Source organism: Centropristis striata, chromosome 10 (genome assembly GCF_030273125.1).
Source record: "Centropristis striata isolate RG_2023a ecotype Rhode Island chromosome 10, C.striata_1.0, whole genome shotgun sequence".
Lineage (NCBI taxonomy): Eukaryota > Metazoa > Chordata > Actinopteri > Perciformes > Serranidae > Centropristis > Centropristis striata.
Genome location: NC_081526.1, coordinates 36,969,635 through 36,985,765, shown reverse-complemented (window position 1 = coordinate 36,985,765; position 16,131 = coordinate 36,969,635). Strand labels below are relative to the sequence as shown.

The window sequence follows — 16,131 nt, the reverse complement described above, 5'->3', positions numbered from 1 at the left end:
ACAGATCATTATTTTATGTTTTAAAATAGCTCATAGCTAAAGGATTCTCTTCACTTAGTGTCAGTAGACTGCTGACTATTATTAAGTACACTTCAGTTTATGACAGTGTTTGAAATTAATACTCAGTCCTGAACCATGTCAGCCTGACCCTGCAGGTCCTGCAGGTCCTGGAGGTCCTGGCGGAGCTGAGAGAAGGTGGATCTGGTCCCTGTGTGCTCTGGGTCACCTTGCCTGGCAGCCAGCGTTGCATTGCCATATAAAGACAAAACGTCTTTGATTCCTGTTTCTGCAGAGTTGCGTGTCACTTCCTTCCTCGTAGATTTGAATAGATCGTGGTGGCCCTGCGCTCGGTGGCGACTGGCTCACGAGCAGCAAGCAGAGCAGCACGGAGCAGCCGAGACACACGACCATCATCAGCCTCCTCACGCCGACAGCAGCAGCAGCAGCCTCAGGTAAGACAGGTATCCCTGAACGCATCACAGAGCAGACACAACTGAGGTTAGTTTAATCTGAGGGTCTGACTGAAACAGGAGGAGACGGAGAGATTCTGGTCTCCGACGTCTGTTTTAATCCTCCAAATGCTGCTCACTGCGGCCCAGAACCAGACTGAGCAGAAATCAGTGAAACAGTGCAGCGCTCAGGTCCATTTTTTAGGTTTTAGAGAGGAGATGGTGAACTCAGAGCTCAGAGAGGCCTGCAGCCTCAGGAAGCAGAAGTCAAACCTCTGCAGCGAGCTGTAAGAGGAAGTTTGTGGTTAGCTTCACTTCAACTGCAGAAAATCCCTCCAGAGACAGAAAGAAACCAGTTTCATCAGTGTCAAACACTTGACACGTTGCAGAACCAACCAGAAGATGAAGTTAATGACACTTAAAATACTTCTCTCAAATATCTGTTTTTATTTATAAGGTATATTCAGATCATGAAATCTTTCTAAAGCACTTTAAGACTTATTTTAAATTTAATTCTCAGGTTCACTCTTATCCAATGCGTCAACCTTTAGATATTCATCCTCCAAGGTTTCTTACATGCAGAGGTCAATTTATTGTTAAATTTAGGAGGACCAAATTATGGAATATCTTTTTCCATCTGGCAAAGAACTCCATCTCTATGAAATGTTTAAAAAGATGTCTAAAAGACCATTTAACTGCTGTTTAAAAATTCTAATTCACACACAAATACACTTTTGTATCATGTTCATATTTTTGTTTTTATATTGTTATTTTTTGTTAGTGTCATTATAACTTGTTGATGTTTTACATATGTTTTTCTCTTATCAGTTTGTTATTACTTTATTATAACTCACTTATAACTATGAGATTATGAAACTCTACCTTTTTTTTTTTTAACCCATATGGGTTTTCTGACTCTCCCTACATTATTTGTTATCTTTGTCATTTTATCTTATTATAACTATGCAAATAGTAAACCTAAACCTAAACTGAACATGACAGATTATTTCTGTCCTTCCTGTCCAATATCAGATGGAAATATTTTCCATTTTATTTAATCTGAAGCAGTAATCTGTTTCATATCAGAGGGCCCTGATACTCTGTAAAAACCTAAAACTAACAGTTACTATTATTATTGATAAAGCTGACTATTACTATTGACCAATGAATCAGTTGAAAAATGTGAAATCTAACTCTGTCTTGTTTCACCTAAACTGTTAACAAACTGAGAAAAGCACCAAATCGTCACATTTTACAACCATAGGCATGGAAACTATGAAAAAATTACAAAAGTAGTTAATAGAAAAATTTGATAATAATTCAGAAAATACAAGTTACACAACTCAATGTTTAATATTTTTAAACTGATTTTAAGTCTGAACCATCAGAGTTTCTGCTGCATGACATACTAAATGTTTTTATTCACGAGTCATTTAAAACTACTACACTACCCACAATCCTCCACTGTGATCATGGAGACAGTTTCTGAGTCAGCAGCTTCCTGCTCTGGACTGGTTTTATCTAAGAGCTTCAGGATTTATTTCGAGGACAAAAAAAGATTAATTTCACAGAGAAGTGAGCTGGACTGTGGTTGGCTTGGGAGTCGCATCATGTGCAAAGGATTCTGGGAATAGTAGTTCCCTAACTAGTAACACAAGTTGACAGTTTTTTCTTTGTTTTTAGGTTACGTTTCCTCACGCAGTTGGTCGGTTTGGAAACTATTCTACATTTTACATTTTCACATTTGAATTTCAGGGCGCGGCAATATTCTGATTTATGAAAATGATATAAAATATTGTCTCATATATTTTTCTATATGGTTTCTGTGTTAATGTTGAAATGAGCAGCTGAAGTGTTTCAGTGAGTTTCTGTTCTGATTGAACTCATCAAGCTGCTTCAGTAACAGAACCAGTTTTACCCTGAGCTCATTTCATACTGACAACAGGAAACATTATTATTATTATTATTATTATTATTATTATTATTATTATTATTATTATAAAGACATCAGGAGAGAAGATAAAGTTTTAAATTAATATATAATATAATATAATATAACATACTATGATATAATATAATGCAATATAATATAATATAATACAATATAATATAATATATAATTTCGGTGCACTAAAAAAGCTTCAGGAGGTTTGATCTTGTAGTCTGATGTTTGGAATCAGTTCAATACTTATTAAATATTACATTAGATATCTGAAGCTGTCGTGTCTAAATGTTAACCACAATCTGAAGAGGTGAAAGATGAACGTGTCAGAAGGACAGTTAACATCTGCTTCACTTGTTAACTTCATATAAATATCATTATATCATCAGCCAGACAGAAAAGTGTTAATCTGCTGATGAAAAGAGCCGAGGACCTGAGACAGAAACCTGAGGGACACCAACAGAAAGAGACTGAGCACAGGTTAAACAATTCAAATTCTTAGTATAAAATCTTATTAAGGGATAAAGACGAATTAAAAACAGCAGAACTCAGAAATCTGTATTTTCAGATTTTATTATTTAATATTATATTAGATATTTTGGAGTCCTTTTGAGTATTTTTAAAAATGTCATTTTTAATTTCCTTACACTTGTGTCTTTGAGATGAACAGACCTCAGTGAGTGTGTGTGTACGTGTGTGTGTGTGTGTTTCTGAGAGTGTGTGTGTGTGTGTGTGTGTGTGTGTGTGTGTGTGTGTGTGTATGTCTGGTCTGTGTGTGAGTGTGTGTGTGAGTGTGAGTGTGAGTGTGAGAGTGAGTGTGTGTGTGTGTGTGTGTGTGTGTTTGTATGTGTCTGTGTATCTATGTGTGTGTGCGTGTGTGTGTGTGCTGGAGACAACAGCAAGTTTATTCTCGCTTTAAAGGTTAAACTCTTCTTCTTCTGTGGTTAAAGGTGTCAAACTCTCTTTCTTAACGTTCACAGTTAACACCAAAAAAGGCTCTGCACACACAAACACACACACACACGCTCAGGATGAATCACTGACTGGAATAAACGTCGTGTCATGTGATCGACTTCTCAGAATGACTTCACTCTGCCTCCTCTGCAGGTTTTATTTTTAAAACATCAGTAACATTAATTATGAATTATTACTGCAGTGAAATGAAATGTCATCATTTAAAGTGAGAAAACATTAAATCACAAAAGAAAGACTTTATGACTCCTTAAAGGGAACATCACTTTGTATTTATGTATTATTTTACCTTATTATTTCCCCAAACTTTACAAACTCTTAAAAAATATATTTTCTATATTTAATATATAATGTTTTATACAATATATTTGAATACATTTTTAAAAATACTTTTATTGCAGTAAATTCAGGAATCAATGAATTTTAAAGATATATTTGCATTTATTATTGTTTCCATTGAAACCTGGTGAAACAAACTATTACATATTCATCTATAAATACCATCATGCATTCATAAATCTGTCCTTGTACTAATGCTCATATTTATATGTGCAAACAGATAAACCAACTTACATAAATATATAAACATATATATTTGCTTAAGGGTCATTAATATAATATAATATTATATAATATAATATAATTCATTACAGTATAATATAATATGATATAATACAATATATTGCAATATAATATAATATACAATATGATGTAATATAATATAACACAATTTACATTTACATTTAGTCATTTAGCAGAAGCTTTTATCCAAAGCAACTTACAGGAAAAAAGGGGAACAATGAAGGTATAGAGCAACAAGAGCCATTAGTGCAGCAATAAGTGCTAGTGAGGATTCTTTAAGAAGTAGAATTATCGTGTGGTGCTAGGAGAGAAGATACTCTCTGAAGAGCTGGGTCTTCAGGAGTTTTTTTAAAGGTAGAGAGAAATATAATGATATAATATGAGCAGAGAACAGCAGGAGGTGCAGAGCCAGACAGCTGACTTGAGGTCAGTAAACACTTTGTTTCATCAGATTAACAGAAGCAGAGACAGGAAGTTGGCGGCTGGCAGCAGAAGTGAGAATAAATGTTCCTCTTTCTGCCTGCACACTCTTCTCTTCTCACAGCTTCATGTTTCAGGTTGGTTCCTGTGTTTGTGTCAGTTTCAGGTTCCAGCATGGCCGCCCCGATACAGATCTCCCCGGAGGAGGAGGAGGAGCTGAGGGAGGCCTTCGCCAAGATCGGTGAGTTACTTCCTGTCGCTGTGTGCCCTCTGCAGCTGTCACTTGTTTTATTGATTGTGCTTGGAAGAACATACTATATACTATTCACCAGGCTTCTTCTTATTCTTCCGTTTCTTCCATGTTTTTGTCGGTCGACTACTCCCAGAGTTTTGGTCGCACATACACTAAAAAGGTATCAAATCGATCGGTTCAGCCTTGACAAGTGTGCTATGACTTTTCTAAGGGTTTTGGCAAATGGCTTTCAAATAATTCGGCAATAACATGCCAAAAAATCCCCCATTGTTACCCTATGGAGAGGCTAGAGTGGACGGCGTCATCGCTAAAGTGCAGAGGGAGAGAAAAATTTGTCAAAAATAGATTTGGAAACTGCACTTGAGGCGGCAGATGCCACTCTATAGAAATAATTTATACATAGAAACGTAGGAAAATTGGTCTTCTCACTCACAATCCTCTGGTAAAGCTGTTATAGTTTGGGCGTAGGACGCACAGATGATCCACCAGCATGCACCCACAGCCTCATAGACCGCCATGGTAAAAAGGCGGGAAATTTTCTGGAAGAAAGCAGAGGTACCAGTTTCTTCTGATCTAAAATAACAATTTCTTATTTTTTCTTCACAAACACATATGTAGACGTTCAGGAAGAACACAGGATGCTCAAAGTGAAGTCGGTTCAATGATAGGAGCTACAGTTTGGTCAAAAATGCTTTCTGTTCCATGGGCACTTTTTGCTGTTTTTCGCTCTCTGTCAGTGGTTTCACATGAGCAGTTTATTTCAGTTGATTGCTCTACTCTGATTGGTGGCCGAAACCTGGCCCTGGTTGATTAGCTACCAAAGCCTCCCCCACCAAACACACACACCTGTTGTATTATCTGACATAACTTCCTCCTCTTTTCAATTTTGAAAACAGTTCAAAATATAATCTAATAATGTATGTGTTAGAGTCACGAGCCAGAGTCAAGCATACTCAATTTTCTAGTTTGTGTTTAAAAGTTGTTCCTGATCTTCTCATCAGGTTCATTCTTTGTAGTTTGGTTCTCTTTAACCCTTTGTCTCCTTCTCATCCTGCCTGTCTGTACATACAGTTCAACATGTGACTCACTGGATCAAATTTACAACACAAAACGTTTTAGAAAATCATGTTTTTTAAAGTAAATGTTGGTTCCAGATGTCCTCCTTGGTTCTTCATGTCCTGTTCCCCTCATGTCCTCATCTCCTCATTTCCTTATGTCCTCATCTCCTCATCTCCTTGTGTCCTCATGTTCTCATGTTCTCATTTCCTTATGTCCTCATCGTCTCATGTTCTCATCTCCTTGTGTCCTCATCTTCTCATGTCCTCATCTCCTCGTGTCCTCACGTCCTATTCTCAACATGTCCTCATTTCCTCCTGTCCTCATCTCCTGGTGTCCTTGTGTCCTCATATCCTTGTGTCCTCATATCCTCATTTCCTTGTGTCCTCATGTCCTCATCTTCGTCTTATCTCCTCATCTCCTGGTGTCCTTGTGTCCTCATTTCCTCGTTTCCTCATTTCTTCATCTCCTCCTGTCCTCATCTCCTGGTGTCCTTGTGTCCTGTTCTCATGTCCTCATCTCCTGGTGTCCTCGTGTCCTCATGTCCTGTTCTCATGTCCTCACCTCCTTGTGTCCTCATCTCCTCATATCATCTTCTCCTTGTGTCGTCATATTATAATCTCCTTGTATCCTCATCTCCTCGCGTCCTCATCTCCTCATGTCCTCATGTCTTCATCTATTGTGTGACCTAGTCAGAGACTGCAGAGGGTTAAAGATGCATAAAGCTGAATATCATCAGTGTATCAGACATTTTAATCTTTAACCAGATAATAATGTATATATTAGAGGAACCAGGACAGAACCCTGAGGGACACCAAATGTTCAATTATCACACACAACTTTTTATGCACCTAAAAAACTTTAACTCGAAGGAAGATAAGGCAGAAATCCTCTCAAGTGAAGCAGCACAACTCATTCAGAAAACTTAACAGTTTTTAACCAGTAAAATTATCTTGTTTGGTTTTCGTTCAGTAAAGTTCAACATGAGCAGGCGAGTGTTTGACCTTTGACCCCTGCGTCTGTCTGCAGACGTGGACAATAACGGCTTCATCAGTAAGGACGAGCTCACCGAGCTGTTCAGAGCCGCCAACCTGGCTCTACCGGGTTACCGCATCCGAGAGATCGTACAGGAGCTGACCAAGACCAGCGACCAGCTCACCTTTGCCGAGTTCACGCAGGTGAGGCCACAGCTGTTTCCTTAAAAAAAAAACTTTCTAACTGTCAGACTGTTGAAATTCATACCAGCAGACGAGTCATAGCGCCTGGAGAAACCCTTTAACTCTTCTCTAGAGACTCTTTTAGTTATAGATTTTGACTGAAACACAGAGTTTGTTGAGTGACATGAAGTGAATGAAGTGGGCGTGTCGTGTCAGATGGTCCAGGGCCTGAAGAGCTCTGAGGTGGCGAAGACCTTCAGGAAGGCCATCAACAAGAAGGAGGGACTCTGCAGCATTGCTGGGACATCGGAGCAGTCGGGCACACAGCACTCCTACTCCGGTAAACAGTGTGTGTGTGTGTGTGTGGGTGTGTGTGTGTGTCTTTGTATGTGAGAGTGTGTGTGTGTGTGTGTGTCTGGCTGTCTGTCCCTCTGTGTGTGTGTGTGTGTGTGTGTGTGTGTATGTGAGAGATTGTGTGTGTGTGTGTGTCTCTGTATGTGTGAGAGTGTGTGTGTGTGTTTCTGTGTGTGTTTGTTTGTTTGTGTGTGTGTGTGTGTGTGTGTGTGTGCTGACTCTGTGTGTGTGTGACTCTGTGTGTGTGTGTGTGTGTGTGTGTGTGTGTGTGTGTGTATGTGTGTGTGTGTGTGTGTGTGTGTGTGTGTGTGTGTGTGTGTGTGTGTGTGTGTGTGTGCGCGCTGACTCTGTGTCTGTGTGTGTGTGCTGACTCTGTGTGTGTGTGTGTGTGTGTGTGTGTGTGTGTGTGTGCTGACTCTGTGTGTGTGTGTGTCTCCTCAGAGGAAGAGAAGGTTGCGTTTGTTAACTGGATCAACAAAGCTCTGGAGAAGGACGGAGACTGTAAACACGTGCTGCCCATGGACCCCAACACCGACGACCTGTTCACTGCCATGGGGGACGGCATCGTGCTCTGGTAAGGGAGACATGGAGACAGATGGGGACAGATGGGGACAGACAGGAAAGTCCCGCTGTGTTTCTGTATCACTGTGACCTCTGACCTCTCTGTTGTCAGTAAGATGATCAACCTGTCCGTCCCTGACACCATCGACGAGAGGACCATCAACAAGAAGAAGCTCACGCCCTTCACCATCCAGGTGAGACATTCCTCGTGGCCGCTCTGTTGAATCTGTTAAAGAGCTGAGCCCTGTACTACGAAGCGAGTTTAACATACCCAGGATATCTTGTTGTGATCTCGCTATACTAAGCCTAACAACCACAGTCATGGATAAGCTGTATCACAAAGGTGGTTATCAACTTTCTTAGTTAACCCTTTCCTCTTCAGGCTCTGTGTGTTCACGTAAAAGGGGCATTGGGAGCATCATTTGACTCAACTACCGGAAAAAAAACGATTGCTTTTCCCACTTCTATGAAGAATATGAATTATTATCACAGCTTAAAGTATTACTGTTGCTCTAAATAAAGCATGCAATTAATTTTGGCAGAAAATAACAAGTGTGAATTTATTAATTGATATATTTATTTAACCTCTCCATGCGGTGACGGCTGTTGGTTTCTAAGCTGACAGCTGCACACACTGTTACACTGAAAACTGACTTTTAAACATTATAATCATGAAGTGAATTTAGATCTGAAACTGTCCCAGAATGAAGGATACGTCAAATATGTTTCGTTTTTGATCACTTCAAAAATAAATTAATTTTAGGCCTATTATCTTGAATAAACAGGCTAACAATAGAAATTTTCAAATCAGTATTATTTTCATCTGTAATACCGGCAGTTTAAAACGAACAGCAAACCACATTGGAGTCTGAGATGTTTTGATTCAACCATGTTTCTGTAAAACATACACACTTGTACACTTGCAGTATACAATATACTGAGTCTTCACCAATATCTCCAGTTCATCAGTCTTGTTGGGCAGAGAGTGTAGGTTTCCCATGATGACTGATGGCAGAAAGGGCTTATATCTCCATTTCTGAGCCTTCGCTCTCTGTCCTCTTGTCCTCATGTCTTCATGTCCCCTGCAGGAGAACCTGAACTTGGCTCTGAACTCATCCTCGGCCATTGGCTGCCACGTGGTGAACATCGGAGCGGAGGACCTGAAGGAGGGCCGCCAGCACCTGGTCCTGGGTCTGCTGTGGCAGGTCATCAAGATCGGACTGTTCGCCGACATCGAGCTCAGCAGGAACGAAGGTCAGCCACTTTACAGGGACTTTAGTCTCTTTACTATAGTGGGAATGTACCAAACTGGACACCTGCCCTGTGTTTTATTCATTTTTATGTGTGTGTGTGTGCAGCTCTCGTGGCTCTGCTCAGGGACGGGGAGAGTCTCGAGGACCTGATGAAACTCTCTCCTGAGGAGCTGCTGCTGCGCTGGGCCAACTATCACCTGGAGGAGGCCGGAGCAGGCAAGATCAACAACTTCAGCTCCGACATCAAGGTCACTGGCACACACACACACCAACACTCACACACACACACACACACACAAACACACGCATGTAATCCCTATATTTGAACTCTGGCACGTTTAATTGTTGAATATAACAACAAACATGTTAAACCTGAATAAATCCTGTCCAGTTCTCATGTGGGCCCTTTCTTTAACACCAAAAAGACCACCAAACCTGGAGAACAGACAAACTGTCTTTCTATCATCGTGTCCACAGATTGAATATGTTTATTGTTGTTATTTGTTGTTTCAGGACTCTAAAGCGTACTTCAACCTGCTGAACCAAGTAGCTCCTAAAGGGGACGAGGACGGCGTCCCGGCCATCACCATCGACATGACGGGAATCAGAGTAAGAACATTATGTGTTATTATATCTAACAGCTGGAGACATAAAGAGGAGAGGAGCAGATTAACCCCATGATGGCTGATGTGTGTGCAGGAGAAGGACGATCTGCAGCGAGCAGAGTGCATGCTGGACCAGGCGGAGCGGCTCGGCTGCAGACAGTTCGTCATGCCTACGGACGTGGTTCGAGGAAACCCCAAACTCAACTTGGCGTTCATTGCCAACCTGTTCAACAAATACCCTGCGCTGAAGAAACCCGAGAACCAGGACATCGACTGGAGCTCCATCGAGGGTCAGGGCTCATGCTGCTACTATTAGTATCACTGTTCTTATCATAATGATAATACCGTAATTTTCGGACTATAAGCCGCGCCTTTTTCCCCATTTTTCGATTCTGCGGCTTATATAACGGTGCGGCTAATCTATGGATTTTTACAGCTAACGGCCACTAGGTTACCTCCTAAATCTATGGATTTTACAGGTTACAGTCCACCAACTTTAACTCTATGGGCTCTATGACCGGTCCGCGAGGAGGTGTACGTACCAGATCGGCTCAGCTGCCAGATCGGCTCGGGGTCCTTCATATACCTTTAAGCTATTTTTCACTTGTCTGTGTGTATTTGTGTCGAAAGCTACTTAGTTTGTTGGAGTCGCCGTGCCGTAGCGTTTTGTTTGACGTAATCAGCGGCAGACGAAGGACCCCGAGCCAATCTGGCAGGGCGCCGGAAAAGAGTGAAACAGGTAGCGCGCAAAAGTAAAAGTGAAACCGAGAGTGGTACAAGAGACAGAACGAGAGCAAGACCGACATTACGAGAGCGAGATAGTTTGTGCAAAGGAAGTTTTCATGCACAAACCCTCATTATGGAAAACAAACGTAGAAATGCATATGATGCAGCTTTTAAGTTAGAGACAGTCAATCTGGCTGTAAAAGAAGCTTCCTCAAGCAGCCGTCTCTTTCCCAACAATCCCCTCTGTGCACGAACCCTTACATATGGTAATTAAAGATTAAAACACCTGCGGCTTATAGTCCAGTGCGGCTTATATATGTACACATCATTCAATTTAGCTGCTGCGGCTTATACTCCGGTGCGCCTTATAGTGCGGAAAATACGGTAATATAAATGTAAACATGTGACAGACTGATCAGCTGCTTTCTGTCTGTCTGCAGGTGAGACGAGAGAAGAACGAACCTTCAGGAACTGGATGAACTCGCTGGGAGTCAACCCTCGAGTCAACCACCTCTACGCGTACGAACTCTCACTGATCAGCTGATCCACCTCACACACACTGTTCTTTTAAGGATGCCTCTTCTATGAATAAATCATACCTTGCACAGGGCCTCAAATATGCAAATAAAAGGGCGTTACTATAAATGCTATCCCTCCCATAAGCATATCAAATATGTAGGGATGAACCTGAGCAACACTTGTGTGGATCTCACGGTTCAAAAGTGTGGTAAGATGGCTATCAGAATAATTAATAATAATTATTAATCACAATACGTGATATGACTTGATTTGCTTTAAGCCATAGCTCGTTGGGGCAACATCTGTAAAAAAAATATAGTCGATTCACCTAAATCAGTCTCATAAAGTTACTTAACAATTTAGAACACTGATTAATAATTATGAATACAATTGTAATCAAATTTCCTTATTTATATTTAGTAGTGGTTGAAGGAATTGTGAATTCTTAACACAGAAGAGGTTAGCATATCGTTCACAGTGTACAACATTAAATAGACAGCATTTGTAATCAAAAAGGTATTTAAGCAAATAAAAGCACACATCTAGAGTAGAGAGTATAGAGTTCTACCAAGTCTAATGTAATGTAGGCTTACAAAAGAGAAATGTGTGTGTGTGTGTGTGTGTGTGTGGTTGTGTGGGGGTGAAGCCCGTCACAAAAAGAGTCGTAAAACTCATGCTGTGAAGGGAGATGGCTTGGCCTTTTGGCCGTGTGCTGCTCTGCACCTTCTACACAGTTGTGTTTTGTTGAAAGACAATTTAAAATATATTGTATGTGAATCAGTGTTTAAGCGAGTCAAGGAAGTTAGTAATTAGTTTGCATGTTTCATGTGTCACCTGTGTGTGTTACAGGGACATTGAGGACGCTCTGGTGATCTTCCAGCTGTATGAGAAGATAAAGGTCCCGGTGGACTGGGACAAAGTCAACAAGCCTCCATACTCCAAACTGGGCAGCAACATGAAGAAGGTGAGCCAGAGGAAACTAATAATTACACTGACATCTTTCATCACAAACTCAGTTATTATCATTCATGCACAACTCAGCTAAACATCCTCAAACTCAAACTGACGCTCTGTAACAGGAGCATGAGTGATGAGGGTAAAACTGCAAACTATAAGTCAAGTCAAGTCAATTTTATTTATTTTATTAGCTGATCAATTTCACCTGGCTTGATTGATATATATAACTGAGTGTCATCAGCATAATCTAATGATATTACCTAGAGGGAGCATAGAAAGAGTGAATAAAATTGGTCAAAGCACAGAACCCTGTGGAACACCGTGGTTAACATCAGTGTGCATGGAGGATTCATTGTTCACATGAACAAACTGGGAACGGTCTGATAAGTATCATTTAAACCAGCCCAGTGCCGTTCCTCTAATGCCAATTACATGTTCCAGTCTCTGTAATAGGATACGATGGTCAATTGTATCAAATGCAGCACTCAGATCTAGCAAGACAAGACAGGGACAAAGTAAGTAGCTAACAAAACTGAGTAACGTAACAGACAGATAAGATTAGTGATAAAGTTGCTACAAGGAGGAGAGAGATTTAAGTGCTTAATTAAACTAGTGTAAGTATAAATGAATCGGACAGGTATCGCTGTAATGTGTAACTTTAACAGAGTTAACTGTATTTAGCGAGAGCAGCGAACAAGCACAGCACTACGAGCACACACAGACACACCGGAAGTGACACAATACGCTCAGCTTAGCACGTTAGCACGTAGCAGAGGACCCAGTGTTGATTCTCTCCCCGAGGCTTGTCGTATAAAGGCTTGTCGTCATTTATAATAATAAATGACAACAATGAGACGAACACAAAGCTGTCTGTCAGTGTGTGTTTCTCCTCTCAGAACCTCAGTGGAGAAACTCAATTGGCTCATCGATTAGTCGACAAAATCATACGATAAGTGACTGAGAAGCTCTATTATTATTATTATTATTATTATTATTATTGTAGTGATGGTTATGGGTGTTTTTGTAGCTGGAGAACTGTAACTACGCTGTGGAGCTGGGGAAGAAGGAGGCCAAGTTCTCTCTGGTGGGGATCGCAGGCCAGGACCTGAATGCCGGGAACCGCAAGCTGACGCTGGCTCTGCTGTGGCAGCTCATGAGGAGGTGACGCACTGTTCCCTCTGCAGTCAGGTATTAAAACATGTGGTGGATATAATAACACAGACGTGTGTCTCTCAGGTACACTCTGAACATCCTGGAGGATCTCGGAGACGGGCAGAAAGTGATCGACGACACCATCGTGGCCTGGGTCAACGGCACGCTCACAGAGGCCGGGAAGGCCACCATCTCCAGCTTCAAGGTGCTTCATTATTATGTACTCTCCACCGGGACCTAATCCTAGATTTTATTATTCCATTTCTTCCGTGTTTTTTTCGGTCGACTACTACCAGAGTTTTGGTCACACATACACTAAAAATGTATCAAATAGACCAGCTCGGCTATGACAAGTGTGCTATGACTTTTCTAAGGTTTTGACAAACGGTCTTCAAAATTAACTAAAAAAATTAAGTGTTCAAAATTGCTGTTTTACTCATGCCTCTCTATCTATCTATCTATCTATCTATCTATCTATCTATCTATCTATCTATCTATCTATCTATCTATCTATCTAAAACACACACCATGCTTGCAAACTGAACCACTGTAGGGGGGTCTGGGGGCACACTTATTATTATTATTATCATTATTGTTGCTGTACGGAGTCAAATACGACGAAGAGCCAGCGATGTCCGCTCTGTCAGCGCTGAAATATGAATGAATGACAGCGTGTCGCTGCCAGAGAGAGAGAGAGAGAGAGAGAGAGAGAGAGAGAGAGAGAGAGAGAGAGAGAGAGATGCCAGGTTATGTCAGATGAATTGGTCCTCTGACACAAACTACAGTTTGAATTGTCAGTTTTTCCAGTTGGATGTTGTTAACAGGCAGAGGGGTCAGGGTTTTTTGAGGAGCTCTCCCCAGTGCTGATCGCCCGCGGTGGATGCATTTCCTCCACGATGCTCCGCTACCGGCTCTGCCTCTTACTTTTCTTTTTGCCACAGGCTTTCCTGGTTGTGTACAGCCTGCATCAAACTCAAATCTCTAATGCTACTACCTACTTGAATGCCCTGATTCAGGCATATGCTACCTCACGAACGCTGCGCTCTTCCAATGAACGGCGCCTGGCTCTGCCCCCCGTTGGTCCAAGGCAATCCAGACTCTTTGCTTTTATTGTACCCGGTTGGGGAAACACACTACCAGTTCCTACCAGAGCAGGGGCGTCCCTCTCTACCTTTAAAAAACTCCTGAAGACCTTCAGAGAGCATCTTCTCTCCTAGCACCACACGATAATTCTACTCCTTAAAGAATCCTCACTAGCACTTATTGCTGCACTAATGGCTCTTATCGCACTATACCGTGATTGTTTCCCTTTCTTCTGTAAGTCGCTTTGGGTAAAAGCGTCTGCTAAATGACTCTGTGTTCTGTGTTCAGGATGGCTCCATCAGCAGCAGCATGCCGGTCCTGGACCTGATTGACGCCATCCAGCCCGGATCCATCCGGTACGACCTGCTGAAGGCTGAAGACCTGACGGAGGAGGAGAAGCTCAACAATGCAAAGTACGATACGCAGTTATTCAAAAATATCAAAGAGTCAGGATATTAAGGAAGAAGTTGTAGTAAAGTGTCACATTTTAATGAAAAACTAACAGGGATGTAATTGTGACACTCTGTGTCTTTGTGTTCTCAGGTACGCCATCTCCATGGCGAGGAAGATTGGCGCCCGGGTGTACGCGCTGCCGGAGGACCTGGTGGAGGTCAAACCCAAGATGGTGATGACGGTGTTCGCCTGCCTGATGGCTCGCGGCATGAAGAGAGCGTGAATGCCCAGAAACACTGTGGTTGTTTAACGGGTTCAGAGCTGATGAGCTACTGCTGTCTGTTACATTTAAACATCTTCTGGATCATTGAGCTCTTTCTGTTACAATATTTCTACCAGTTATTGAGTGTGACTCCGGTCTCACCTGCTCAGGTGTTCTTACTTGATTAGAAACGTGTTCAAATCACAAACTTTCTGCCAAACCTACGAAACAAATAAACAGATTTTTTGTATTAAAACTGTCTCATTATTACATAAAACCTGTTCTGGTGTGATCATGTTTGACTTCATTCAGTGTCTCTGCTGCCCTCTGCTGGCACTCAGATGCATGTTCAGAAAAACGTTGCAGAAGCAGAATTGAGCATTTTAGTCTCAAAGTAGAGATGGGCTAGTCTGGCCATATATATATATATATATATATGAAATGTTGTTTATATATAAATCTATGATGTAAACATCAATTTCTGTCGCTCTACTACGTCATCTGGTATAACTGATCTGATTGGCTAAGAGCTACCTATAGATGCTTTTAATAGACATTCGTAGCGCCCAATAAACGGCTCTGGAGGATCGTAAACCACGCCTCCTCTACGGAGAAATGAATGGCTGGTTTCCAGACTAGATCTCATTTGTGATTAGTCTGGTGTTAGCCAGGCTAGAAAAACATAGGAAAAGATGACATGAGGCCACATATGGGGATATCCTAATACCGAAACCAATAGTACTAGTGAACAACCACAGTGAAACCTCATATGGCAGTAAAAAGAAAAAGAAAAAATTATGAAAAATATGTAGTCTACAGTGAGTTTGATGAGACAAAGTTATGTAACTTCTGTGGTTGCCATGATGAGCAGAGCCAAAAGTAAAGTGTAGGAACTCATCTCCCAATAGATGAGTGTTTGTCAGGATGAACGGCCATTTACTTAATTTACCTGTGTATTGTTGCCATTGGCAGACCCATAATAAACAAGCACATTTGCATGCAGGGATGCACTCACGCACACACACACCCACACACACACACACACACACACACACACACACACACTCACACTTAAACACACACTCTTAGGTCCCATCAGATTTAATCTGCCTCTCTATGAACAATGTTTTTCAGCCCATTAGTTGGTCCTAACGGCGGTGTATTGAACCCCTCTAGACAAAGAGTTTGTTCACACCTGCATGGATTAGTCACATGACCACATTTCAACCTCTGAGGTATCTCTGCCATTAGAGGTGTTAGAAAAACAAGCTTCAGCATAAACACATGATGCAGCCACCACACATCATCACCTGACGCAATTATTATCATGTTTTTTTCTATTTGATACTGTGTCTGTCATTACTTTTAGAGATTGTTCAGAGGTCAATATTTCATGAAAAAATTGTGTTTTGGATCACAATGAATTCAATTACCA

General features: G+C 41.3%; 1 protein-coding gene across 1 annotated transcript; it reads left to right on the top strand.

Moving 5' to 3' along the window:
- Positions 1 to 143: 143 nt before the first annotated feature.
- On the top strand, positions 144 to 14,952 carry LOC131978576 (plastin-2). The gene is made up of 16 exons (XM_059342281.1): positions 144 to 452; positions 4,526 to 4,606; positions 6,704 to 6,852; positions 7,048 to 7,171; positions 7,627 to 7,759; positions 7,859 to 7,940; positions 8,835 to 9,000; positions 9,105 to 9,247; positions 9,513 to 9,608; positions 9,699 to 9,894; positions 10,771 to 10,849; positions 11,699 to 11,813; positions 12,834 to 12,967; positions 13,043 to 13,163; positions 14,330 to 14,454; positions 14,585 to 14,952. The coding sequence occupies exons 2-16, from the start codon at positions 4,540 to 4,542 to the stop codon at positions 14,715 to 14,717; spliced, it is 1,863 nt and encodes a 620-aa protein (XP_059198264.1). The 5' UTR covers positions 144 to 452; positions 4,526 to 4,539; the 3' UTR covers positions 14,718 to 14,952.
- The last annotated feature ends 1,179 nt before the right edge of the window (positions 14,953 to 16,131 follow it).

What these genes read in the sequence shown, in the direction of transcription:
- LOC131978576 (XM_059342281.1), top strand. Translation starts at nt 4,540, where the DNA reads ATGGCCGCCCCGATACAGATCTCCCCGGAGGAGGAGGAGGAGCTGAGG. An exon ending in GGGGACGGCATCGTGCTCTG is followed by an intron (nt 7,760 to 7,858) that starts GTAAGGGAGACA and finishes CTCTGTTGTCAG; the next exon opens with TAAGATGATCAACCTGTCCG. An exon ending in CGACTGGAGCTCCATCGAGG is followed by an intron (nt 9,895 to 10,770) that starts GTCAGGGCTCAT and finishes GTCTGTCTGCAG; the next exon opens with GTGAGACGAGAGAAGAACGA.